The following is a 27,604-nucleotide window of genomic DNA, read 5'->3' on the forward strand; positions in this document are numbered from 1 at the left end:
GAGTTCAAAGTTAACTAAGAAACCAGTTTAAGTTCGTGTTTTGCATTTTGGAATATTCACATATACATAATGAGATGTTTTGGTGCTAGGATGCAATTTCAAACTCAAAATTGTTTTCTATACATCTTTTTCACATAGTCTGAAGGTAATGTTCTACAATATAATAATATTTCTGTGTTTTTATGCATGATGTATGCACATGTGTGTGAGAATGTGTGTACTTGCACATGACTGTATGGAGGCCAGACACTGATATTGAGTGTCATCCTTCAGCCATATTAAGTCCATTATTTATAGACCCAGTAGCAACTCAACTCTGGCTTGTAGACCTGTTCCACAACTGGGATAAGCCAAATTAGGGAAAAGGACTATTTTAAAGAGAAGCCTTTAAGTTTTTAAGAATGCTTTTTATCTTGGTTTTATTAATTTCACTGATAGAACCCAAGTCAAGGGCAATATAGAGTCCCTTATTCTTGTTTATTGAGTATTCATAATACAAATAAAATATATACATTCTGGAAATACCCCTCAAATAAAACAAACAGGAGTTTGGGATGTATAAAATGAGAAAGATAATTATAGTAACATGTCAAACACAATAATATGCAATAAGTGAACTAGACACAAACGTTCAGTAACTGACAAAATACATCTGTCTATATTCTTAAATTTTATTTTAGTCTATTTTAACACGAAGTTCGGTAGCAGTCAAATTCCTGGAAATCTGCACATCCTTTACCTACTGATCCTGATGTAAGCATAAATTGCTTCAAGGGTGAACACATGTCAATCACTTGCTACCAGATGTCAATCAAATCATTCCAAGGCTTTGACTTCTTCTTTGTCCTGTTTGTCTGACTCTGACACAACTTCCCTGTAGGCAGCAGAAAGAATCAGTTTCTACATTCAGAATAGAATGTGGTCATCACGGTCACAAGATAGCAGGGACATGAATTTCCCCAGTAGTCAGCACTGTGGATTCTTAATGTGTATTAAGGCTTGTGACCAAGTATGAAACGTGAGAGAAATGGTTATCACATTGGGAAGTGTGACATGATAGGCAGGAACCATAACCTCCTACCCTAAACATTTTGCTTACTGAGATTTTATCATCAGTAATTGTTTTGATTACTCCTATTTCCTTTTACTTAGTCCTCGTTGACAGTGCAAATACTACCAGAGTGAATACTAAGAATATCATTGTTAAAGCATCATATGAATTCACTGTCTTCTAGAAAGGGTACAGCCTATCCCGAGAAGGCCTACTGTGTGACCGACAGGAAGCCTGCAACCCCAGGGGTAGAAACTTTGGGCAGAGTGAACAAGGTGGAGGGGAAAGTATTTACAAAATTTAAGAAATGTTTGTATAAGTTAATGTACAGCATAGGGACATCAATTTCCTAAACAGCTAATGCTTAATTTACATAGCATTCCAGAGTTTTTAAAACAAATATATTCTGAATACCAGTATCCAGTTAAGTGGGGTGATCCAGTTTCTCAAGGAGCTTACAGTATGGTTATAGACAAGGTATAAAATGTGTGAACTGTTAAATAACTTAAAGGTAGAGAATTAAATTAGTATAAAATATGGGCACAGAGCAGTGTGTGATGGCCAAAAGGATGGAACACATAGGACTTTTAAGTTCCAAAGAAGATGTTACTGTGAAATGGAAAGAAACTCAGGTTTCAGGACTAAGAGGAGAATATATTTAAAAAAAATTAAGTGGGGATTTAAAATTTAAAATTACCCTTTTAAACCTTGATCCTGAGTCAGGGCAATGAAATATCTATACAGCAGAGGACTAAATTTATGCTAATGGGGCTGTTAACTTTCACTTGTAGGGCAAGGGGTGGGTCCTAAGACCCTCAGGAGACCCTTACACAAGCCTTTCTGGGAGTCCATGCTCTTTGGGATGGGACGTGATTTCATTGGTATAACTGCTTCTAAATCATTCCTGCTCTAGTAAATAATCCCACCAAGCTCATTTATTCACTAAAACATGATCAGTTCAAGCTGTAAAATAATACACTTGCATGCAAAACAACAAGGATAGTAATAGATTATTCATTAAGAGTGCATTTAAAGCCTAAGGCACCCAGACATGTCTGTGCTACTCAAATCGCAGCCTTTATCCGTCATCTGGGGCAGTCAGTAAATCTTTCCTCCACTCATAGGAAGTAAGTCAAATCATCTGGTGTAAGGCAAGAAACTAATTTGTGGAGCATTATGTAGAAACATAGCCAGGTAAATAAGTGATTAAAAAAAAATCTATGTAGACATAATCACTCTTCTTCTTTTTTTTTTTTTTTAAATAATCACTCTTCTTTAAGGCTACTTGCTAACATTAAAAGAAGTCAGCTTCAATATCGATGAAGTCGAAATTCTATTGCTTCTGTAACTTTATTCTCAGAATATTGCAAGAAAAGAGAGTACGTTTCAGAGTCCTGTTAAGTTTCCAAAAATTCTTCTATTTTAGCAGTCTATCACTAACAGGCTAATGTGGCCAGACTACTGGTGGATCAGAGCCGGTTGTCTGGAAGACCTAAGGATTCACTAAATGGCAGGGTGATCATGGGAAGGTGGAGCTGGGAGGCAGCGAGGTCACACAGAGGCTCCAGTATTTGCTCTCCACTTTGTTCCACACATGTGTGTACATCCCACAGATGTGCACAGGCCTGAGCACAGCAGGAAGTATGTTTATTTAAGGCAAGAAAACCCTAACGCAGTGGTGTGCGTTTTTAGAAGATTTGTTGGTAGGAGACAAACAAACAAACAAACAAACAAACAAAGTTCTTTTAAAGACAACAAGTAAAAAGGTCAGGATGTGTTTGGAAGTAAACTTACTTTGCTTTCACCTTTTTGGGTTTAGGTTTAAAAGGCATTGAAATCAGTTCTTTCTAGAAAAAAATTAAAAAGAGGAAAATGTTTACTTCTTCTGAAATTTGTTCACTTGAAAACAGACTGATGTACAAATCATCACAGAGCCTTCTTACTTCTGAAAACTACCAAGTCAGAAGTGTGCAGATTAGAACTAACTTGAGGCTCCTTCAGGAATGCACATTTGAATATCCATATGTTCCTAGTGGATTGCTTTTCATGAAGGTTTTAATCACTTAAGTTTTTATTTTTTATGATCTAAGAGGATCAATCACTGAAAAATCAGGAGCAATGAAGTAGCACATGCTAATAGCCTACAACTGCATACAGTGTGCATGCACAATAGGTGCCCTGCCAATCACATCTCCTACCTTCTGCCATCAGAGTTGCAGACTGGTGGAGCTGTCTCTGCCTTATGGATTGTCCAGTTACTTAATCTCCATGTTTTCCCAGGCTTTGGTGTATAGAAGACTCAAGATGTGAAAGCATTGATTCAAAGGGCCAGCCTACCAAGCCCCTGACCATTTGCCACAGATCATGCATGCTATCAGACAGCTATCCAAAGCCCCATCATCATTCTTACCGAAATCCTCTCTTCTCTTTGTTTTTTTAAAAGTTGGAGAATCTCATCTCTCTTTTTGGCCTATTTGAAGAAAAAAAAGTGAGCCTTTTGATTCAACAATAAAGCCTGACTCTATGGGAGTGGAGTTTTCCCTTTTTTTCTGATATTAGTAGGATGCTAAGATATGTTTTCCACAATAGGTCTATGAAGAATAATTTGGTTTTGTTCTAAATGTACAGATTTTATTTGCCCTTAACAACCAACTTCTATTTAGATCTTACCAATGAAATATCCCAAGAGCTTTAAAACATTTTCTTATGGTTTTAACAATTCTGAAATTTGGCGCTTTCTTCTCCATTTGACAGGTGGGGAAACTGAAGCAGAGTTAGGTTAAACAATTTACCCAATGTTCAATGGCAGATTGGATTCGATGGCAGATCTTGATGACAAAGTCTGAGCTCTTAACGACCAAAGGAAATTGACACTAAATGGCAGTTAGCTAGAGGATCAGTAAACCCAGAGATCCCACCTCACCTGAGCACACAACCAAAGAGTGCTCCTTAGTGCTTGAGAACAAAGCTTTGTCCTGTACCTCTCCTTTTTCCATCATGGCTATCAAGATTTCATATACTACATAAGTTTTCATAAGCATAAAACCTGTTTAGCACAGGCATGAAGAGGAATCAACATATAAACTGTGGAACAGACAAACACAGGAAAAAGGACATTCTGTTTCGTACAAGGCTAGAAGAGAAAAACACAAAGTGAGAATAGAACAGTCGTTTTTCAGAGACGGAGACAATCCTGTCAATCTGTCCATCCAAACGCATTGTGCACCTTGCTTGGTTGGGCTGCCGTTTCATGTGTTGCTTGCTTTAAAGCAATACTTTGTCTTGCAGTTCTGGAGGCTAGATGTACAGATCCAAGCAGTCTGCAAGGCCAGGCTGCCTCAGAAATTGACTTCTGAGCCTCTTACTAGGGCCTGGTGGTCTGCTGGCTACCTAGACTGATCCTTGGCTTACAGAACTACAGTCTCTTCATGTGAAGCCTTTGCTGTCACATGGCTTCTTCCTGTCTCTGTTTTCACATGGTCATCTTTAGGGACAGGATTGTGTTTGCTTTTTTATTTTATTTATTTTATAGTGTTCTCCTTACAGAAAAAAAATTAACCACAAAACTATATACCTTGTTGTGGAAAAAGCAACCTTAAAAACCTCTTGCTTACCATGTCTATTTTTAAACTTTCTACTTGCATGTTAATTATATAATGGGGCTTATGACATTTTCATATGTGTGTAGAATGAAGTTTGCTCACATTCATTCCCCAACATTACCATGTCTTGTCCCCCTTTCTACACCCACTAATCTTCCTTTCCTCAGCTCATCAGGGTCACCTTCTAATGACATCAAATTAGGGGCTCACCCTATTCCAGTAAGATTCCATTGGGTTTAATTTTATTCAGATCAACCATATTTCCAAATCTGATATCATTCTGAAATACTGAAGGTTTGGCCTTCTTTTGTTTCAATAATAGATGCATTTTAACTCCTAATAAGCATGGATGCTATCACATTGCTATGTCAGAGGCTGAACAAGCCACAATTTGGGCACAAAACCATCTGAGCTGCACATCACTTATTCCTCAGTGTTATTCTCCAGTCTCCATGGCTCAGTTGAAGAAGAAGCTAGTGACATCAGGAGCCCTGAGCACAGAAGAGAAGAGGGCCCATGACTGGCAGGTGTTACCAGCAGCTGGGCCAGGTTCCCTGGGTGATTTTGATTTGTACCAAATTGTGTGAATTTTGCCTTTTACTTATTATTTTAAGACTCCTTTTGAGATGGTCTCACTCTATAGCCCTGCTCAGCTTGGAACTCTTTAACTGATGCAGGTTGGCCTTGAACTCATAGAGATCTGCCTACTTTTGCCTCCTGAGTGTCACAGTTAAAGGTGTGCAACATCATACCCGGGTCAAATTTTGCCTTTTGAACCAACAGAGTTTTTTTATGTTTGATTTTTCAGGTTTTATATGTCATTTCTTTTTTGCATTTTTATTATTTATTTCAATTTATTCACTTTGTACACCAGCCGTGTCCGCCTCCCTCATCTCCTCCCAACCCCTCTCTGCCTTCCTCCCTCTTCTCCCATGCCCCTCCCCTAGTCCATTGATAGGGGAGGTCCTCCTCCCCTTCCATCTGACCCTAACCTATCAGGTTTCACCAGGACTGTCTGCATTGTCTTCCTCTGTGGCCTGGCAAGGCTGCTCCACCCAGGGGGAGTTGATCAGAGAGCCAGCCACTGAGTTCATGCCAGAGACAGCCCTTGCTCCCCTTACTAGGGTACCCACTTGGAGACTGAGTCTAAGGGCTACATCTGAGCAGGGGTTTTAGGTCCTCTTCATCATGGTCCTTGATTGGGGTATCAGTCTCTGCAGGGACTCGAGGGTCCAGTATTTTTTGCTCTGTTGGTCTCCTTTTGGAGCTCCTGTCCTCTCCAGGTCTTTCTATCCCCCCCTTCTGTTTTGGAAAGAAGATTTGTACTTTATATCTAATATTTAGGCATCATCATAGTTAATTTAAGAAAAATGTGCCCTTTTGAAAGCTAAACACAATTTCCTATTACCTATCAACTTTTACAGATTGGATAAAGCAGTGTCAGCACAGACCTGAGACGGTGTCATTGCACGGGTTCAGTGTTGGTTTCCTCAACTCTCCCTTGACATGTGTCCTGGAATGGATCACTCACACATTGTGATTACAGAGCATGGACACCTTTCTCTATTGCTCTTCCTCTCCTCACTTTCTTAGTTCTGTGTGTCTTGTTTAGAACCTTACCATTTTTCTAACGAGTGCAGAAATGCCTAGTATGTGGTTCTTAATGAATGTTTATTGACTTCGATTGCTTGAGTTATGATGTATGAATGGAATCATTGTATTTGTAACACACAGCTAGTTGCCCAGTATAGCCCCCCCAAAGTTTTAGAAAATTAAATTAAAGAGTGAGTAAACTTAGTAATAAAATCCTTCAACAAGTGAAATTGTGTAATTCTTTTCTGCGTAACACTTGGGATATGATAGTAAAGTTCAATTGTCACATGCGTCTTGTATGAAAAGATGAATACTAATAAGATTTAAAAAATAACAAGACAAAAATATATTCACTTTTTCTTGGACTTTGGCTCCTTTTCATCAGAATAGATTTTAGTAACTAATTAGTTTTATAATGTCATAACCACAGACACAAAGTTTTCAAATGAGATTTGCTTTTTGCTTCCTGAGCATGTTTCTTGGGAATGAATATCAAAACTACTATAAACAACTGTGTCCTCTGAAAAATATGTTGTGAACTATTCTAAGAAATCCCAGGAAAGTGAAATGCAATTCAGTGGTGAGAAGAGATCCTTGTAATTTACCTCATAAGTAGCTCATTTTCAAACATGTTTTGGATGAGTTCTTTAGTGGAAGTTTATATCTATAAAACATTATAATTTAATTAACCCCTAAAATAATACTCTAACAGGATCATAATTAACTTTTAAAACATTAATTTTTGATAAGTACTTATATATTCTATATTACTTATATTTATTCTATTTCTGAAAATAGAGGAGATAAAAGTTGATTATATGAAGTTAGAATATAATAATATATATAAATTTAGTGTGCATTGGGTGCTTAATAAAAATTTCTATCTCTCTGGAGTTAAAGCATTTAGTTCTTAGCTATTCAAAGCCAGGTAATATTTTTTGGTAGAGAAATACACAATTTATTGTCAGAAAAGCAATATCTAGCAAACAGTGCAAATATTGTTTTTTCAGTTAGAATTTTATTTTTATTTTTTAAATTTAATTTTATTTTTAATTATACTTTATTTACTTTGTATCCCCCCTCTAGTTCCCTCCCTCCTCCCTTCCCAATCCCTCCCTTCCTTCCCCTTCTCCATGCATGCCCCTTCCCAAGTCTACTGGTAGGGGAGGGTTTCTTTTTATTCCTTCTGATACTAGTCTGTTAGGTCTCATCAGGAGTGGCTGCATTGTCTTCCTCTGTGGCCTGGTAAGGCTGCTCCCCTCTCAGGGGGACGTGATCAAAGAGCAGGTCAATCAGTTCATGTCAGAAGCAGTCCCTGTTCCCATTACTATGGAACCCACTTGGACACTGAACTGCCATGGGCTACATCTGTGCAGGGGTTCTAGGTTATCTCCATGCATGGTACTTGGTTGGAGTATGAGTCTCAGGAAAGATCCCTGTGTTCAAATTTTTTGGTTCTGTTGCTCTCCTTGTGGACCTCCTGTCCTCTCCAGATCTTACTATTTCCCACTTCTTTCATAAGATTCCCTGCATTCTGCCCAAAGTTTGGCCATAAGTCTCAATATTTGCTTTGATAGTCTGCAGGGCAGAGCCTTTCAGAGGCCCTCTGTGGGAGGCTCCTAACTTGTTTCCTGTTTTCTTCTTCTTCTGATGTCCATCCTCTTTGCCTTTCACAATGGGGATTGAGCATTTTAGCCAGAGTCCTCCCTCTAGATTAGTTTCTTTAGGTGTACAGATTTTAGTAGGTTTATCCTATATTTTATGTCTATATGAGTGAGTATATACCATGTGTGTCTTTCTGCTTCTGGGACAGCTCACTCAGGATGATCCTTTTCAGTTCCCACCATTTACCTGCAAATTTCATGATTTCCTTGTTTTTCAGAGCTACAATCAATAAATGGGACCTCATGAAACTGAAAAGCTTCTGTAAAGCAAAGGACACCGTCATCAAAACAAAACGAATGCCTACATATTGGGAAAGAATCTTCACCAACCCTCTATCTGACAGAGGGCTAATATCCAGTATATATAAAGAACTAAAGAAGTTGAAAAGCAGCAAATCAAGTAATCCAATTTAAAAAATGGGGAACAGAGCTAAACAGAGAATTCTTGATAGACGAATATCGAATGGCAGAGAAACATTTAAAGAAACGCTCAACCTCATTAGCCATTAGGGAAATGCAAATCAAAACGACCCTGAGATTTCACCTTACACCCATCAGCATAGCCAAGATAAAAAACTCAAGTGAGAAGACATGCTAGAGAGGATGTGGAGAAAGGGGAACCCTCCCCCACTGCTGGTGGGAATGCAAATTTACAACCACTCTGGAAATCCTTCTGGCGCTTTCCCAGACAACTAGGAATAGCACTTCCTCAAGATTCATCTATAGCACTCCTAGGCATATATCCAAAAGAGGCTCAAGTACACAATAAGGACATTTGTTCAACCATGTTCATAGCAGCTTTATTTGTAATAGCCAGAAGCTGGAAACAACCCAGATGCCCCTCAACTGAAGAATGGATGCAGAAATTGTGGTACATCTACACAATGGAGTATTACTCAGTTAGGATTTTAACATAGATAAGTTAACTCCATATATATTTCAGCATTTTTAAAAACAATACATAAATGATATAAAAGTTTAAAATCCTATCTTTGATTATATAACGGTTTTTGCATGCAGTCAACCCACCTGTTCAATAATTTATTAATATTTAAATATTTTTAAAAATTATTATTTTTTTTTACATTTATTGTGTATCTCAATTGTAGTCCCCTTCCTCAACTCCTCCTAGTCCCACCCTCCTTTCCTCTTCCCTCCATTTCCTTTCTCTAGTCCACTGACAGGGGGAGTTTTCCTTCCCTTCCATCTGCCCTTCCTTATCAAGTCTCATCAGTACTGCCTGGATTCTCTTCCTCTATGGCCTGGCTGCATCACCAGGGGGAAGTGATCAAAGAGCAGGCAACTGAGTTCATAACAAAGGCAGCCCCTGCTTCCCTTAGCTGTCTGTGGGCTACATCTGAGCAGGGGGTCCAGGTCCTCTCCATGCATGGTCCTTGGTTGGTGCATCAGTCTCTGAAGGACCCTCTGGGGTCAGACTTATAGCTTTGTTCATCTCCTTGTGGAGCTGATGTCCCCTCTGGGTCTTTATATCCCCCCTTCTTCCATAAGACACCCTATGCTCTGCCCAAAGTTTGGCTGAGTTTCAGCATTTTCTTTGATCTCCTGTTGGGTGGAGCCTTTCAGAAGACCCTCTATAGTAGGCTCCTATCCTATTCCCTCTCTTTCATCCCTTCTGGTGCCTATCTTGTTTGCCATTCTGAATGAGATTTAAGCATCCTCCCTACGGTCCTCCTGTTGTTTAGCTTCCTTAGGCCTGTAGATTTCAGTATGATTATTAAATGGCTAATATCTGCTTATAAGTGAGTATATACCATATGTGTCTTCCTGCTTCTGGGATACCTCACTCAGGATTTTCTTTTTTAGTTCCATCCATTTGCCTGCAAATTTCATGGTTTCCTTGTTTTTAATAGCTGACTAGTATTCCATCATGTATATGTACCACAATTTCTGTATCCATTCTTCCATTGAGGGACATCTAGATTGCTTCCAGATTCTATTCTGGCTATTAGAAATAAAGCTGCTATGAACATAGTTGAGCAAATGTCTTTGTTGAATGGTGGAGCATCTTTTGGGTATATGCCCTGGAGAGGTATAGCTGGACCTTGAGGTAGAGTTTTTCTCAAATTTCTGAGAAAGTGCCAGAATGATTTACAAAATGATTTGTTGTTGATTATTAATATTTAATATTAATTTATCTTTTAGTTAAAGAGTGGTTATTCCTAAACCAGCTGTAGACCCAAATCACCACACAGAGACTAGGATTTATTTAATTAACTTAGAGCACAATGATGGGCAATAGTTACTCTATCTTAAAGCTCCAAGCCTGCACAGTTTCATCCCATTCAGATTTCCCACATTATACTTGCTTTTAGTTATATCTTAGGTCCGGTTCATCTCTCTGGTTCCAAGTCCTCTCCTGTCGATTTCTCCTTTCCCACTTGCTCCATTCTCCTCCCCTCCTGATCAGGATGTCCCACCCTATTCTCTCCATTGCACAGCACTGGCTGGTTATTTTATTGACAATACAGAGAACAAATGGTAGCATGTTTACACAAACTTGAGAGGTGATGCTTAGAATAAACATCACAATGCAATGTCTGACTGAAACCAGAGAGTGGGAGAGAGAAATCAGCATTTGAATGAACACGGGTAAATTGTATACATTCCACAAGAACATTATACCAAGAATGATTGTTCAAGTTTGCATTCCCACCAGCAATGGAGGAGGGTTCCCCTTTCTCCACATCCTCTCCAGCATGTGTTGTCACTTGCGTTTTTTGACCTTAGCCATTCTGATTGGTGAAAGATGGAATCTGAGTCATTATGATTTGCATTTCCCCAATGACTAAGGATGTTGAACATTTCTTTAAGCATTTTTCTGCTATTCGATATTCCTCTATTGAGAATTCTCTGCTTAGCTCTGTACCCCCTTTTTTAATTGGATTATTTGGTTTGTTGGTGTCTATTTTCTTAAGTTCTTTATGTATTCCGGATGTTAGCCCTGTCGGATGTAGAGTTGGTTAAGATCTTTTCCTGGTCTGTAGGCTGTCATTTTGTTCTGATGACAGTGTCCTTTGCTTTAGTAAAGCCAGATAATTTAAGTGGCAGCATGCGTTAATGAAGTCAGATATGTTTGGGTTTAAAGTTGTAGCTATTAAACATCATTATTATGAGAGAAAGGGTTTCTTTTAATCTTTTCTCAAAGTGTTGAAAAGAATGGGAGGGATAAAGAAGAGAGAAGACTTGAAATATTTTTATTGAGTAACTTCTAGGCATCAGGCTTTGTGAGGTAAGTTTAGTTTCACAAGACTTGTTATTTCTTACACTCAAAAATAGACATCTTTTCTCAGGGTCAGTAAACCAAGCAGTAACTGGCAAAGCCCAGGATTCAAACTCATTCTACACTGTAGGCTGACTCTACATTATAGGCTTCTGTTGTTCTAGCACCTGCTAGAGCTTTTGAAAGAGAGATGGGGCAGGTGCGTGGGAGGGATGCCGTTCAACCTTCATTTCAAAAACGAAGAATCGGCATTAATTACTGTGGAGAGGACAGTTTTTCTGTTATCACAGAGAAATCTATACCGTAGTAGGAAAGTGTGCGATAGGCCTAGCCATCAGGGCCCTCTAATCTAGTCCGCAGTCATCCTTGATCAGAATTAATTTACCTACACATGGTACTGTGCAAAAGCACTATTACATGGTAAGGCTGTCATGGAAGAGTTACAGTGGTACTTACAAACTGAAAGCTTTCTAACATCACAGATAATACAAATTAAATATTTGTGATAGGGGTTTTGATTATATTAACTAAAATGGGAATAAAACTTCAAATTTAGAATTTACATAAGCAGAATTGATGGTCTATGGTTTTACAGATAGAGAGAATATTATATGATCTTCATTTTCCTAAGGTACTATCATTTAATGTTTAATTTTGTGTCTATGCTCCAAAGTTAACTAATGATTTTCAGTTCCTGTCTTCACAAAATCTTAATTCTTGTTAGACCAAATTTCATTTGTTTGTTACAAACACAATCTTAAGGAAGGCATGAAGTGTGATCGGCTTAAGGGCAAATTATTAGTAAAAGAAAAAGCCCTCATATCTGGACTTGATTTCAAAAGGCAGTATACTCCTCTCAGCTCCAACTTGCCATTATCTGCCTCTGCTGACTGGAATGTGCCAGGTAGACACTGTTTGCCGCAGTGTGAATTTATATTCACTGTCCTAATAAGATGCAGAACTGTTGGCTCTCATATAATCTACTGTGCACTTTGAAAGACCAGCTGAATAATCAGGGAAGGGATTTCTCTAGAAGGAATCTAAGTTTTAAGAACAGAACTAGCCACAGTGCTCTATGGGAATGGACAGAATGTGATAGAGGGTTATTAATCAGAGGAGCAAGAATGCTGACTTGCAGGAAAAAGATGCAGCTTAAACTGTTCCATACTTCTTGGAAATTGCTTGGTCTTGGCTCAGTTTCCCTGCTCTGGCATATATAAGCTTCATTTTAAAAACAGTAATTTATTAAGATGAAGAAACTTCATCTTACCAGTCATTCTATAAGAGAATCAATACAAAATTTAAATATAGACTGGATAAAGAATATAGACTTCAAATAAGTATAAATTTTTTGTTAGGGAGGAAAACATTTTTTCTTGACTCTGATAAATATTTGATTTGTATTACAGATACATGAATAGAAAATCAATAGGCCTGAAGAATGTGGCTCTTATTTTCAAACTTTTACCCAAAATCAGTTGTGGTGGCTCATGCCTGTAATTCTAGCAGTAAGGAGGCTGAGGCAGGAGGATTCTGTGAGTTCTAGGCCAGTTTAGGCTACAGAATAATACTGTGTCTCATCACTCTCCTCCAAAACAAACAAACAGACAAACAAACAAACAAACAAACACACAGGCACAGAGGACTAACATGGTATGTTTTTAAAAAGACTGCTTTAATATCACTTTAAAAAGTACATTTAAAGAATGCACTTTGATTTTTTTTTTTCCTGAGACATGGTTTCTCTCTGTCCTCCAACTCACTCCACCTGCCTCTGTCTCCCAAGTTCTGGGATTAAAGGCATGCACCACCACGCCTGGTGCAATGGTGCGATATAGTTTAATCTTGAGAAAAATATGAGCATATAGTAAGGATTATAATTTAAAATTTCATAAATTACACATATATCAGGGATTGCTTTCAGCACATGATTGAAATACATTCTGTTGATGATTTCATCTGCAGCATTTTTAAAAGTTTTTTCTGGCTGACAAAGGACTACTGAGACTAAGATTTTCACCATTAAACAGATAGGATGAATGGATGAATGAGATTGACCTCATCTTTCAGCTATGTCTTTCCTGTCCTGCCCAAAAGGAGGGGTAAGGGATTCCCCACACAGATGGCTGTCAGACTTCTTCCAAGCCCGGACTTCTCTTTCTAGCCAATATTTTTTCACAGGCCTACATGACTGTTTCACCTACTTAGCTCGACAACTTAAACTTGGGGAGTTTTTATTTTGTCTCCCTCAGTTCAACACTTAACCTTCATCTAATGTTCCTTGTTTCAAATAATGGGATTATCCATTCCAGTATGTCAGACAGAAAACTGCTATTTTTGATAACGGCTATTCCTTACCTCCTATGTACAATCTATAATGTTTTATTTCCCAAATACCACTGTCACCAAGATGACTACAATGGCCTCCTGTTTGGTTTCTGCACTTCTGGCCAATCAGTGTATTCTCCTTAGGAAAGACCTCAATCTTTAAACAAGCCTAATATCAGTATCATCATCTTCCAGTTATAAGGATTTCCCTGACATTGTTTCCACTGTGGTCTAAACTTTCTCTTCAATGTTTGTGTTGGTCCATGGCTTTTGCAGTGTGCTGTGCCGTTTCTAGCACAGTATTTGCTTGTGCTATTCCTGCTGTCTTCTTCTGCCCCATTTATCCTTGTCTTCTTTCAAATCTCAGTTTATTTGCTATTTGCGTAAAACCACTGGTTTTCCTGACCGCACAATGCCTTCTTACTGTCCTCCTACCACCATGTACAGTCCCTTAAGATATATTTCTCTTTCTTTGATTAGACTGAAAGTTTCATACAAGAGCTAAGTTTGTATCTTTAAAACATGTTTTGCATTGTTCATTTCTAAATTGACACAAGTAATATGTTTTGAATAAATCTTTAAACAATTTTTCAAAGCAGCATCTCCTAACATTGCATTCCATTACCCCTTTTACTTTTTAAAGCTTTGCTTGGCCTATCTTCAGCTTGAAATTGTGTATTTGGCCTTGATTTCTAATTTTCTTACATCTGTTAAGCCAACAGAATTTTCAGTTGCTTCTGGCTAACATCCTACGAAGTTCAGGGGAGAGTCCCTGCATTTCAGGGGAGAGTCCCCATGTGTCTGGAGTGTCACGTAGACAATGCTCGGTTCAAGACAGACAGACTGATATCACTGCCCATATCAGCATCTGTTGTATCCGCTAGGAAAGCTTGTCACAGAAACCTCAGTGATTCAAGGACAGTACAGAAGACATTTTCACCATAGCTGGGAGCTGTCCTTTCTCTTTGGAAGTATTAGTGCACAAGTTGCACTAAGGAGTAACTGTGGGGAGGTGTGGTAGGAGGAAAATACTTTTGTACATTTAAACTATGGGTAGACCTATTCTAGGAGTACACTTGATTATCATTATTCACATTAGTTATGTTCTAGGAAGTCATTGCAAACAATGAACTAGTGACTGTCAAGCTATTGCTCTTAGGTTCCTGACAGCCTTTGGTTACAGAATTTCAACTTTGGAACTACACATAACTTTTGTTTTATGTCTGTTTCTGTTTCAAGATATACTGTTGATTTATGAACATAGAACTCACAGCTAATAGCATGGTAACTCTGGCCTGAGCAAGGCTTGTATGATGTATGCATTTTTTCCATAAGTCTCATGATCTTTTTACTCTTAGTGACATTATGCAGCAGTTTGGCACATGGGGCTGTTTAAAATAGAAAAGCTATACATACAGGAACACACACATATACATATATACACAATACACATATATAAACGTATATGTGTATATATATGTATGTAGCGTGTGCATTCTGCACATAATAACACTTGTTATAGTGTGAGTTGAGACATGAAGGCAGAGAATCATATTGTGCTCAGATTATTTATGTGTTTGACAACTCAAAAAGTTCAACTGCTTTGTGAATGTCTTCAAACGATTCATTCATTAAAAAATATCATTTTTGCGTCATTTTACATTCAGTAGCTTCATTTACTTATGTTTTACAAGTACATGGTTAATGTGAGCCCTTACCTAGTAATGTAAAATGTTTTCATTTTGTTCTTCTGGTAAAGGTGCATGAGAGACAAAAATCTCTGAAAAGGGGGAGCTGCATTGAGGGAAAGCTCTATATAATTCTAAGGCTGGATTTTTGTATGGCAAATTCATTCAGATATTTGACCCCACATTTGATTCTTTCCCCAGATGTATTTTCATGTACTCTAGATGATATTGAGAGACTGAAGAAACTTCTTTTGTTACCCCCAAATTTTCCCTAATATTGAATACTTTTGAAAACAGTGTGATAGTAAAGATAATATAAAATAAGAAGAATGTACTTGTCTTTCATCATTTGCTTCCAAAATAGTTGATGGACACATGATGCAATCTGATTTTATGATTGTTCCAATTGTTTGCTGGGATGAAATAGGAACAGCAAAATTTAACTAACTAAATACATTTTGTTGTTGGGAAGGAATTCAATGATCCTACTGTTTAATGGTAGAAAAGGAATTTCATAAATATTGTTTTACATTAGGTCAGGTAACACTACTACTAGGAGCCTTTAGATTTGTTTAAGAAGCCTATCTTATCACAGCATAGAATTCTCTGACACAGCAGAGAATTTTTTTTCTATCAGAATGTCACAGCAACCTCAGAAACTGATGACTCTAAGGAAACTCTGTTATCTTTCTTCAAAGCTGACATAATGATTCTAAGTGTCCCTTTTACTACCATGGAAGCATAAGATGACAGGTAATAGTGCTGAACATTTCCCATCTCACATCATAGGGTCTGGAAACACTTTTGTGAGGCTTCTAAAGTTCTAAGTCACCATGACATGACTGGCTTCTGGCTCAAGCAAGTACCAGGTAACAAGCGTCTGCTATGGTCAGAATGGGTTGCGTTGGCTGGGTAGCAGAATAACAGAAAGCCCTTTGCCAGTAAAGAGCCTGTCTGGGATGTTGACAGGTGTCACGTTTTCCTCTTAAAGAAACTTTGGTTGACATTCCCTCGTGTCAGAACTGCTTCCAGATGCACATTCCCAATGCACCTTCTATAGATGTGCCTTGAAATATTGTTCTGACCTCTTCTTCACTCTCCTAGCAAATAAATTATTTATAATCCTTTTCGTAAAGAGATAAGTAGCTAAAGAGCTTTCTTAAGGTGGCAAAACTAGAAAGAAAATTAGTTTTATGATTTCAAAGAATTAGCTGACTATTCATTTATTATAATGTTTTCAGACTACTTAAAACCCTCAAAGGAAAAATAATGGTCCAGTATAGTGCTTTAAGGCTTCCTTTATGGATACAGTAAGCTATTTAATCTTTACATACTCAATTGTTTTTGATCTCCTGCCACTGAAATCCATCACTGAAATAGTAGTTGTGATTAATAGCATTTTGCCCACTAAGAAAAAGCATTTATAATGTATACCTTGAAAATATTCTAAAATGGAAAGTAACATTAAAGTTTGAAAACTTAGCCAGTGAAAAATCAATATCTGTTGGGAAAGAGGGCTGTAAAGCCACTTTTGGAGAGACAGAAAATAAATTTCCAGGTTTCCATTAATATTAAGAAAATGGTGGATATACCTTAAGTGAATTTATAGGGAATTTTTTCACCCCTTTAAGATGAAACATACCTGGAATACATGATTGATGTACATGTTCACAATATGGGAAATTTAATTAAATAGGTAATATAAATGTTTTATTAGCAAACCCCATCTCTATTTTCATTCTATCATCAATCTACAAATTATAGATGGTGGTAGCAAAAGTGCAGAGAGGGATTGTAGACTCAGAGAAGCAGCAGTATCCAAAACTAGATTGTTTTGATATTTATCAGTCACATTCTCTCCCCTCATAGACAGACCCATGAGATAAAAGCAAAACTTGACAAGACAGGAGGTGTGCCTATGCATTTGGAAGTATTCTTTTAAAAGATTATCAATCTAGATAAGTGTCCAGATGAGTATATTTGGAAATAACTAAACTTGATCCATTTCACAGCTGATAGAATGGCAGATAGCTCAGCTATGGTCCTGTGTCACAGGCCTGGAGTCAATCTCCAGGACCCCAAAACAGGAGAACAAAATATTCCAATGCCAACAAAAGATTACTATATATGAAGTCATCCAGCCATTAATTAGATTAATTATGAATATTATATGTTTATGGGCTAATGAACAAATATATGAATTTCAGAATCCAGAAAGACATTAAGCAAATGAGACCTTTTATAGGGGAGGGTAAAGGATGGCCAGGTGCTTTATGTAGGTTATATCAATTCTATGAGGTAGATATTTTAAATTGCTATTTGTGATAGAGAAGCAGTAAGTGGCAGAGTTAGGCTTCTGACTCAACCCGTGGTCTCTAAAGTTATGGTGCCTACAATCTAGCAGCACACAGAGGGAAGCATGGACGACTGTGGAAGTACAGATCAGAGCCTTCAAGCAGCACCCTGGGAGACAGTTTCTGACTTTGCATGAAGCGCGGAGAAGGCAGCTGTTCACCTAGCTAGTTTCTAGGTAGCCTCTGGGAAAGCTTTTTCAGGGGATGCCAAGGGAGCCAGGCTTTGAAGGTAGATGAGGAAGGCATTTGGCAACCATAAAGTATACTGCAGGCTGAAGAAACAAGCTTCAAAACTCAGTGGTTTGGGAAGGTTTCTTCAGTTCTTAGCCTACTGTTTTTGATACAGGGCCTCACTATGTAGCCTGGAACTTACTATGTAGACTAGGCTAGTCTTGAATTTACAGAGATCTGCCTGCCTCTGCTTCCCAAGTGCAGGGATTAAGGACCTGTCCCACCACACCTGGTATTTTTGTTTTTGAGATAGGCTATTCTTTATAGTGCAAGCTGATTGACCGTAACTCATGAACTTCCTTCCCCTGTCTACTGCTGTGGCCCACACAGCTGAGTCCTGGAAACAAGACTGGAGCTATGAAGAAGGGAATGAAGAAGGGATCAACACCCAGGCACAGACAGGAAAGCTTGGATGAGACGGAGTATGCACTCTAGAGGAGATGCGGGAGTATGGAAACTCTGCCTAGTTATTTTATACAGCTGAATGAGGAGGCAGGGTTATTATATAAACCTGAACAAGGGCTCAGGATTATCTAATCTTGGAAGGGAGGTCTCTGTAGGAGAGAAGTCTCAGGCTGTAAACTTCCAGGAGGAGGAAGCTGTGAGCCACCATTTTCTGAACACCTTGCCAAGGACCAGGGAAGGCTTTGCTATTCCCATGGGTCTGAGGCATTGAGGTCTTGACACGCCTGCACTCATTATTAAATAATTTATTGGGGATTTCTTCTTCTGCCTGCAACCTCCCACATGGTGAGATTAGAAGGGTGTACTACTATGCCTAGTTTAATCTATTCTTGTGTTATCATACACATATATCTATCATAAGATAATGATATCATAATCATCAACTGCTTCCTCCCAGCCTCTCTTTGTAGTCCAGCATCTAACACAGTACATGTACTAGGCCGGCTTTCAATAAATATGTGGAACAGAGTAGTTAATAAATTAAAAGAAGGACACAAGACATGGAAGCCTGTTCTACAATTAATTATATCTGGTCTATAATATTACAGTCCCCTATAATGCACATCACTCTTACTGTTTGATGACAGCTGATAAAATTGGCTATTAAGTTCATCTTTTAACCTTTATTTTTAACCCCTTCCTAAAATGAAGTACAAGGAAAATTCAATTCCAAAAGTACCAAAGCAGTAGAAACAGCCTGGATATCACTATGTAACTAAGGCTGACCTCAAATTCTTTAATCTCTTTCTGCCTTAGCCTCCCAACTGTAGGAATTATAGGGGTGAGTCACCACTCCTGGTGTGTGTGTGTGTGTGTGTGTGTGTGTGTGTGTGATGTATGAATTGAATTATTTTTTTTTTTTTTGAGAGAGAGAGGGTTTCTCTGTGTAGCCTTGGCTGTCCTGGACTCACTTTGTAGACAGGGCTGGCTTTGAACTCACAGAGATCCGCCTGCTGCTGCCTCCCTGAGTGCCGGATTACAAGTGTGTGCCACTTTGCCTGATGAATTGAATTAAATCTATGGTTTCATGCATGTTAGGCAAGTAAATACTCTACCACTGTGTGCGCATACGTGTGTGCATGTTTGTGGTATGCCTGTGTGTGTGTGTCTGTGTGTGTGATGCATGAATTGAATTAAATCTATGGTGTTTCATGCATGCTAAGCAAGTAAATCGTCTACCATTGAGGTATACTTCCAGCTCTACTGAAAATTAGGCTTAACAAAATCCCTCTTTTAAAGAGGAGGACAGAAAGATGGTCCAGTGAATAAAGGTACTTACTGCAAAGCCTGATGACCCGTGTTTGATTCCAGGGACCCACATGGTAGGAGAGAACCCACTCTCACAAGTTTTCCTCTAACCTACACATGCACACCACAGGACACACACACACACACACACGTGATTTTAAAAATAAAAAGATAATCTTTGTAAAGGGTGAGGAGATAGCTTAGTAGGTAGGCACTAGCCGTCCAAGCCTGGCAATGCAACTTTGACGCTGGAACTCATGTTGAAAGCCAGATGTAGTGGTAGAGCTCTGTGACCAGAGCAAGACAGGAGGCAGAGACAGAACCATCTGGGAACTGACCAGTCAGCTGAGCTGAATAGCAAGTAGCAGAAATAAGAAAGACCTTCGACAAGTGGGAAGGTGAGAACTGAGTCCTAAAACTTGTCCTGTCACCTTGACATTCATGCACTCTCTCTGTCACTCACACACACACACACACACACACACACACACACACACACACACTCTTTTTTTTTAAATCTGTAAAATTATAGTATAAATATATAGTACATGATATTTTTAGGGGGTTGGGGCAGGGTTTGGTATATAATAGTCTAAAGAGAGAATGCTGATTATTTTTAATCTCTTAATTTGTTTGAAATAATCATCAGTAGTCTTCAAAGCGAATTGTTGTGGCCAGAAAAGTCACAACAATTGTGACTTGACCCGTAATTTATGTGGCATCCCAGTAGCTCCTTTAGAGCTTGCCAAGATGTTCTGCGATTAAACCCATTAGTCCAAAATGTGTTTTGGACTATTCTATTCAGAATGTGTTTTGGACCAGTTCTATTCCAGCAACTGTTTCTCAGTATCTGATAGTTGAGAAACAGTTACTGGAATAGATTTTATCCATGAATCAAGCAAACTGTTGCTATTAATTGTAATATTAGCTGCTGAGTCAAAAGCTCTAGTTGTATCATGTGGCTGCCAAAAAGAGGTTTCAGGACACTAGTGTGTTTACTGTCAGCTTTCAGTCAAAACAGGTCCCGACGATAGACTCATGCTTTGCTTCACTGGGTTTTGACTATTAAGACAACAATTTTCCCATTTTAAAAGTATTTTTGTTCTTAGACTATTGTGTGTAGTTTAAAGCTCTTTTGAAAAATGAACCTGTGTTATTACAGTTTCTGATGTTCCTTGAGCTTTGGCAGAGATTGAGAGTGGCCAGTTTAATAGAATGGATTTTCCTTTTTTTTTTTTTTGTAGCAATAGGGATCAAACCCAGGGCCTTCCACATGAAAGGTAAGAGCTCTGCCACTGAGCTATATCCCCATCCCTCTTTTTAACTTTACTAAAATTATAAAACAGTCCCACTAAGTTTTCCAAGCAGGCCTTCAACTAACTCTACATCCCTGCTTAGCCCTGAATGTGGTTGACATTTGTGATTAATTATTTTAAGTGTCTTTGCTCTATGTTTATTAAATTTGCACCTTTGTGTGTGTGTGTGTGTGTGTGAGAGAGAGAGAGAGAGAGAGAGAGAGAGGTGTGTGAGGGGGAATATGTACACCATGCTGATATGTGCCCCTGTTTGCATGTGAAGGCCAGAAGACGACATTGGGCAGTCTCTGCCTTCTTCCCCTGAAACAGGATCATTAAACCTGGAGCTAGGCTGGTGGCTAGCTAGCCCCAGGCACATTCTGTCTCCACCCTTTGGAGTTCCAATGGCATGAAGCCAGGAGATGATTTTAACACAGGTCCCATGCTTACCTAGCAGGCAGCTAATCTTGATAACTTTCCCAACACTTCCCTTTGAACTTCCCTCCTCTTGCTTCCATTTCTCTGTAAGCTGGAAATAGAGATCTGTGCTACTAGCTACTAGGCCTGTGGGTTTGTGTGTGTGTGCGAGCATTCCTGCATATCCAGAGGCCAGAAAAAGGTATCAGATCCTCTGGAGTTGGAGTTACAGCCAGTAAATGAGCCAGCTGCCATGGGCAGTGGAATGAAACTTGAGTCCTCTGAGAGAACAAGTGGTCTTAACAACTGAGCCACCTTTCCAGCCCCAAGAATTTAAAATTTTTTAACATTTATTTATTTTTTATGTATATGGTGCTTTGTCCGTGTGTACATCTGCACACCAGAAAACAGTATCAGACAGTTATGAGCTGCCAAGTGGGTGCTGGGAATTGGACTCAGGACCTTCTGAAGAGCAGTGAGTATCCTTAACTACTGAGCCATCTCCCTAGCCCCAGATTTCTAAATTTTTAATTAAATTTCTAACAAAAGCTTTTCAAGGCTGAACTAGCAGAAGTAACACGTTTTACTTGCATTTGATTAAAAGTAAAATGTCCACAGCACCAATAAACAAACAATATTTATCAAAATTATGTAGGACTATAATGAAAACCAGAAGAATGAGACACTGGCCCACCTTTTCGAGATAATTTGCTTTCTCTTCAGATTCCTCAATCGTTTGGATTATATCAAAGGCAGTTGTCTCCTCTAGAGAAAATAAAGTCATATTTAATGAGAAACAACTTTATCGTAATTCTTATCATACTGACTTAAAACTGGATATGGGAAAATAAGAGTAGGAAGGGACACAAATACATCCTGTCTTGAAACTTTCTAACCGGTTTCATAAATTATCTACATCAGAAAACCCCTTATCCCTTTAGATGATGAGTAAGCACGAGTGGGGGTAAGAAACAGTCTCTAAAGAGGAAGTGCCTGAGGGATCTGAGGTGCAAATCCACATTTTCGTCACATGTTACAGAAAGTTATCTTCTGGATGAGTGGTGTGCGCCCCGAGGAAAGGGAGGAGTATGCGACCTAGTCGTTCAACGAAGTCAATCTTTACAGTTCTCGAAATCCTCGGAATAACACGGGGAGGATTGAAGGGCACCAGAACCTGGTACTTACTGTTATGATGAAAGGGAAAGGCCTGGCCAGAATATTTCTCTAAGAAATAGAAATGGAAAGTAAGTTATTGGAAAAGCCGACACATTAATGAAATTTGAAGTTTCTATACCTATTAATATTGAATAAGAACACTTTATACATTCTTGGCCAAAGGCTTCTCAGTCGGGTTCTAAATTTGACTCTGCCTCCAACTTTTTCTTGGGCTTTTAAGTTTGAACTAAATGTTATGTAAATGTTTTTTTCCTTATTTAAGGAAACACAATTTCAGATTAATCCTATTTGCCAAAGAAGCCTTCATGTAAAGGACTTTTTTATATGTAACAAGATTCTTTGCAGTGGAGAACTGTGGCCATTTGAGAACTATTCATGTATGTATTTGCATATACCCATGGCTGCTTGTTTGTATCTCTCAGACAGTTGATTCTTTTACAATTAGGCTGGGCAGTTTCTCCTAGGAGGCAGCCTCGCTACTCACCACTCAGGGATTTAGACGACTTCGCCACCGGTAGCCGCTGACTGCTGCCTCGGGGCAGCACCAGCTGAGATTCGGCCGGGGGATACATGGACGCCCCGAGCCAAAACTGCTTAGCCAAGTTGGCATCCTTCTCAGAGCAGCCGCTGAACACCAGTAATCCAGGGGGGCAGATTTCGTGGGATTCCTTCTCCAAGCTCGGACTGCCTCTGGGCCCAGTTTCCATGGAGACTCAGGACGCTTCCTTTAGCTGTGTGGCCCCGCCCCCACTGGAGAACCGTCGGGTTGGTAACTGTCACGGGAAAGGTTGGATTTCTTCCGTAGGACCTTCGGCTCCTCGAGGGCTTGTGCCTCAGCTGCAGCTGGCTTCTGTCGAGGTCACAGCTTCTGTCGAGGGCCGGTCAAGCCTTAAGAGTCAAAGCCTCAACTTTGTGATGTGCACAGTCAGGGTCTCTTAGATCCTAAACCAGCGTCCCCTCCTCTCCCAAACAGCCCAATAAAGTGAACTTTAAAGAGCTCCTCCCTCTTCTGGACAAGACTGCCAAGGCTCCGCACCCCAACCCGCGTAAGTTCTCAGGTCTGCGTGGATACATCCAGGCGGCGCAACGTCTTAGTCCAGAACTGGGCCAAGAGGTACCCATGGAGACAGCTTTTGTGACTTAAAACCTCCCAAATCTTTTATTACAAGTCTGAGGAAACAAGCTGGGTTTAAGTGGTGTTCACTAATTAGAAAAAGTTGCCTAGAGGGCAACTGTTACCATCTTAAAAAATAGACCTCGTTAATCAGGCTGAGCGCTTCCCCCCACCCCGTGCCCCGAGAAAACTTACCAAAACATGTTATGTGCCCTTACAAGCAGGTTCTCGGGCATGTATGAGCCTTTCCCCCAGAGTGCCTATATAGGAACTGACCATTTAATTACTTCAGGGGCTGACCGGAGCTGAGATGGACACCCTAAAGCCAGTTTTGAGAAAGGAAAGTGACACAGGATAAAATCGATAGTTGAGACTTTCGTGGCGCTTTATTTTTCACAGTGTTATTGATAATATAGTATCAGGCAAAGTCCAAAGGTTTATAATCACAAGTCAATATGATGATCAAATCAGCTAAGGGATAATTTCTGTTTTCCAATCTATCTAAAAATCATCGAAACGCACACACACACTGACACGCTTAAGTAACAGGTTTGTGTCCTTCAATGGGTAAATAGGCGGCGTGAGTACTCCCCTAGGGCTCTGTCCTCACCAAATGGACGATGCGCACGAGGCTCAGGTCCGAAGACTCTCAGTCTCTTTACCTGGCCGTGTGGTTAGTGATTGGTACTATCAGCAATCAGCTAACTACACTGCCTAGTAACCAGACTCACAGGAAAAAGCCTGCAGCCTTTGGTGCTCTCCGACGTTGCTCGGGACCAGCGCATCATCAGCCAGGCTGCGCTTGGCTCTGCTGCCTTGGTGATCCGCTCTCTCAGAAGTGGAAACCGGTCGGTGAATCACAGCGCGCAGCAGGAACTCTTCTGAGGGGTGGGGGCGGGGAGCTACTCCGGGCATTTTTTTTTTTTTTTTAATGTTAAGGCCGGTGTCCACCGACTCTCTTTGCACACCACTGAACCACGCTTTGCCCTAGACACAGGTAGCTAAACGGTCCCTCGGCGAGGCCGCTGGTCTCCCAGGATTACGTGCACTTAGACCTCGTGCTCGGGGCCCCTCGCTGACGCATCCTGGCTCCGGCGCCCGCTTTCTGCGGAGTCAGCGGGGCTGCAGCGTCCTGCTTCTCCTCCCGCGGGCGGCGGGTGATGCTGTGCCTTGTTTTGATGGCAGTGGAGTTAGTGATTGTCAGCGCCGCAGTACAATCAGCTAATTACACTGCCTACAAACCGAGCACCGGACGCCCGCTGCTGCAGCTCCCGAGGGGCCCCTCGCCCCCCTTCGCCGCGGCCCACAGCCCAGGGTGGCGGGGCCAGAGGTGCCTCAGGCTTCCGGGGCCCCTCCACACCCTGCAGGGCCGCGCGCGACCCCAGGTGACTCCCGGGCGCCCGGCCCCCTGTCCCCGCCGTCCCCCGAGACCCTCCCGCTCCGCCCCCGGCCCCTGGGCATCGGGCCGGACTCCTGCTTCCCGGGTCTGACCCGCCTCCGCCAACTTCTCCTTGGCTTCCAGCCCCAACTCTAGAGCCGGCTCTGTCCACCCCGCGCGCCCCGCAGCTCCTACTGGCCGAGTGACCGTGGCTCTGCGACCAACCGCCCTTGGAACCCCGAGGCCGAGGGGGCGGGGCGAGTGGGGGAGGGGCGGCAGAAGCTACCAGAAGGGGCAATGGGCGGGTTCCGGCAGAGCCTCCTGGGAAGTGGCCTGGGAGATGGGTGACACCGAGATTCTTGAGTTACTCCTGCACTGAAGAAGGAAGCGCAAAGACCTCCATCCATATCTCCTCTCCTATTGCCCAAGAAGCCCCCCCAGGCGCCTCAATGTTCATGCCCATTCTCAGAAACAGCTTCCCAGGCCTCTCAGCTGGACCCTTCCTGCAGGAGCAGGCCTGGACTCCCCTTAGGTTCACCTCTTAGGGTCTTTCTTAGGATGACCTCTTCCAGGGCCCTGCAGGGAGGTGAGGGCCACTTTTAGTCAAACATTGAACCAACCGCCTTGTTGATAGGTCAAAGTGTGGCCGTTTTAAGATCAAAATCAGTATTTGTGATCTCATGGTAATAATTGAAGAAATCTATTCCTGCTCCGGGCTCCTGTTTTATTTCAGTATTCCGTACGAATTTAGCACTACTATCCATCCATCAGACAGTCCCGGTAGTGACAGAATGTGAACACACATTATTTTCTGTTCCAGAGACCATGAAGTCGCCAAACCACAGGTTTTACTAATAGAAAGAAGCAGGCGGGGGTGGGGACGGGAGGTGTCAGCAAGAGAGGACATATAGCAGTCATGGAGGAGGTGAGATTTCACCTAGATGCTTGAAGTGAGGGTGGACTGGGACATTAAGAGGTCTGTGGAAGCCCGAGAAGCAATGCCCTGTGATGGTTCCATTTTTCCTTCTCTCACTGTCTCACATCTGATGACAGACGTGTGCTTGTGTATGTTTGGAATAAAAGGCGCTGAGGGGGCAGTGACAGCATTTCTGTGCCATCTTCACTAATAATTCTTCCCTTTGAGCTACTCTTCCTTCTCCTTTCCTTTTAATGATCCCAGAGGGGTATATAATATCCTCTGACTGCAAACTTTGTGGAATTCAGTGAGAAGTGCCCCCCTCCCTGATTTTGGTTTTCATGTACATTGTATAATAATAACCACATGTATTGATCCAAAAGTCTTGCAGCCTACAAAGTAAAATTTCTTAGCTATACACTGATCCCTAAGCCCAGTAAATGGTCTCATAGATGCCACTAATTACATGAATACATACTCAACACAAATTCCAAATGCAAACCAGTAAAACCCAAGAACTTCCCAAGAATAAACTTGTATATATTTTAACATTATCTTTGAAAACGAAAGACAGAATATTTTTTTCTTCAAAAGCATAGCTTGTTTTATGAACCCCTAAAAGTGAAAGGAATCAAAATGAAGTAGAAAATGCCAGATAATTGTAAAACTAACTTACAAAAAAAAAAAAAAAAACCCATCATTCATAAACAACTATATTTTGTATTCATTCTTCCTGTATTGGGGAAAGGCATGATAGTGTATGTTGCAAAAAGTTATTTAAACGTTCAAATATAAATAAAACCAGTAGAAATAGCCTCCATTCCATTAACACCATAAAGAGGTATACATTTTACGAGGACGTCATTACAAAATCATTTCCATTATCTTCCTCTATGCTTAATGCTTCCACCTAGCTGATGTGTTTTCCCCTCTGATTATTAGTTGCATCTTAAGTATCTTACCTGGGTTTGATTGCTACCATCCAAAGCTATAGTCACATTAGCTGTCTTGAAATTTAGACTGTAAAATTTTCTTCGAAGATAAAAAGTAAAATGCTGGTTTAAAGAAAAGTGAGTGCCCTCGCTCTGTGAGAAAACAACATCAGAAAAGAATGCTTATTCCTAGGGCCGCTGTTGATTCCGCTGCAGTTACTAGAGAAACTCCACGGTCTCACTGCATCTCATTGCTGGTCATGTCTAGGCATGTCTAGAGATCAAGGAGACTCATGTTTTAATCTAAGTAGGAATGCTTGTGGTGTGGTTAAAATGCCCAAACAAAAGTTTGCATTTGGTTAGACAGGTCCAGGAAGGCACCGTGCAGCGGAATTGTTTACTGTTTTAACTTCTGGGCTTTTGGTGATCTGGGAGATGGAGAAGGACCTTTCAAATAATGGGGGTGATATTATTGACTGGAAGGAAACCAAGAAGAGTATCAAAACCAAGAACTTCCTACATTAGTCTGACAACTTTATATTGACTTAATTTACTATCCTAGGTAAAAGGCTAGAGAGGTAGAGGTAGGTGACTTCTTCCCTCTGGCACACAGAAACACACCATCTAAACATTTTCTCTCTTTTCTTTGGTTGGCTGTTTTTAGACAGCGACTCAATTAGTTCAGGCTAGTCTTGAACTCTTGATCTTCTTGATACCACCTCCCAATTGCTGGCTATTTCTACAGCTTTTGAAGGTTCTTGTTACAGGAGGAAGAAGTGACAAATGACACTAATTAGAAAGAAATTCTCTTTAGCAGCTTCATTTAAAACTTATTTTTAAAATGCACAGTCTTTCCTAGGAAATAAAACCACGTTTTTTTATATAGACTATCAAATGTCAGATAACCATAT

General features: G+C 40.3%; 1 protein-coding gene across 2 annotated transcripts; it reads right to left on the reverse strand.

Annotated features, from left to right (window-relative positions):
* Positions 1 to 627: 627 nt before the first annotated feature.
* Positions 628 to 26,755, reverse strand: Hoatz (HOATZ cilia and flagella associated protein). 2 transcript variants are annotated; one of them, XM_055622298.1, is made up of 7 exons: positions 26,724 to 26,755; positions 22,838 to 23,241; positions 22,363 to 22,401; positions 21,872 to 21,942; positions 3,462 to 3,521; positions 2,846 to 2,898; positions 628 to 874 (listed from the first exon to the last, which is right to left on the reverse strand). In XM_055622298.1, the coding sequence occupies exons 2-7, from the start codon at positions 23,058 to 23,060 to the stop codon at positions 817 to 819; spliced, it is 504 nt and encodes a 167-aa protein (XP_055478273.1). In that variant the 5' UTR covers positions 23,061 to 23,241; positions 26,724 to 26,755; the 3' UTR covers positions 628 to 816. The 2 variants fall into 2 exon arrangements, with proteins under 2 accessions (XP_055478273.1, XP_055478272.1); XM_055622297.1 differs by lacking the exon at positions 26,724 to 26,755 and having other exon boundaries at positions 22,838 to 23,298.
* Between the last annotated feature and the right edge of the window lie 849 nt (positions 26,756 to 27,604).

The sequence above is a fragment of the Psammomys obesus genome, unplaced genomic scaffold, assembly GCF_907164565.1.
Source record: "Psammomys obesus unplaced genomic scaffold, mPsaObe1.curated_primary_1811, whole genome shotgun sequence".
NCBI lineage: Eukaryota > Metazoa > Chordata > Mammalia > Rodentia > Muridae > Psammomys > Psammomys obesus.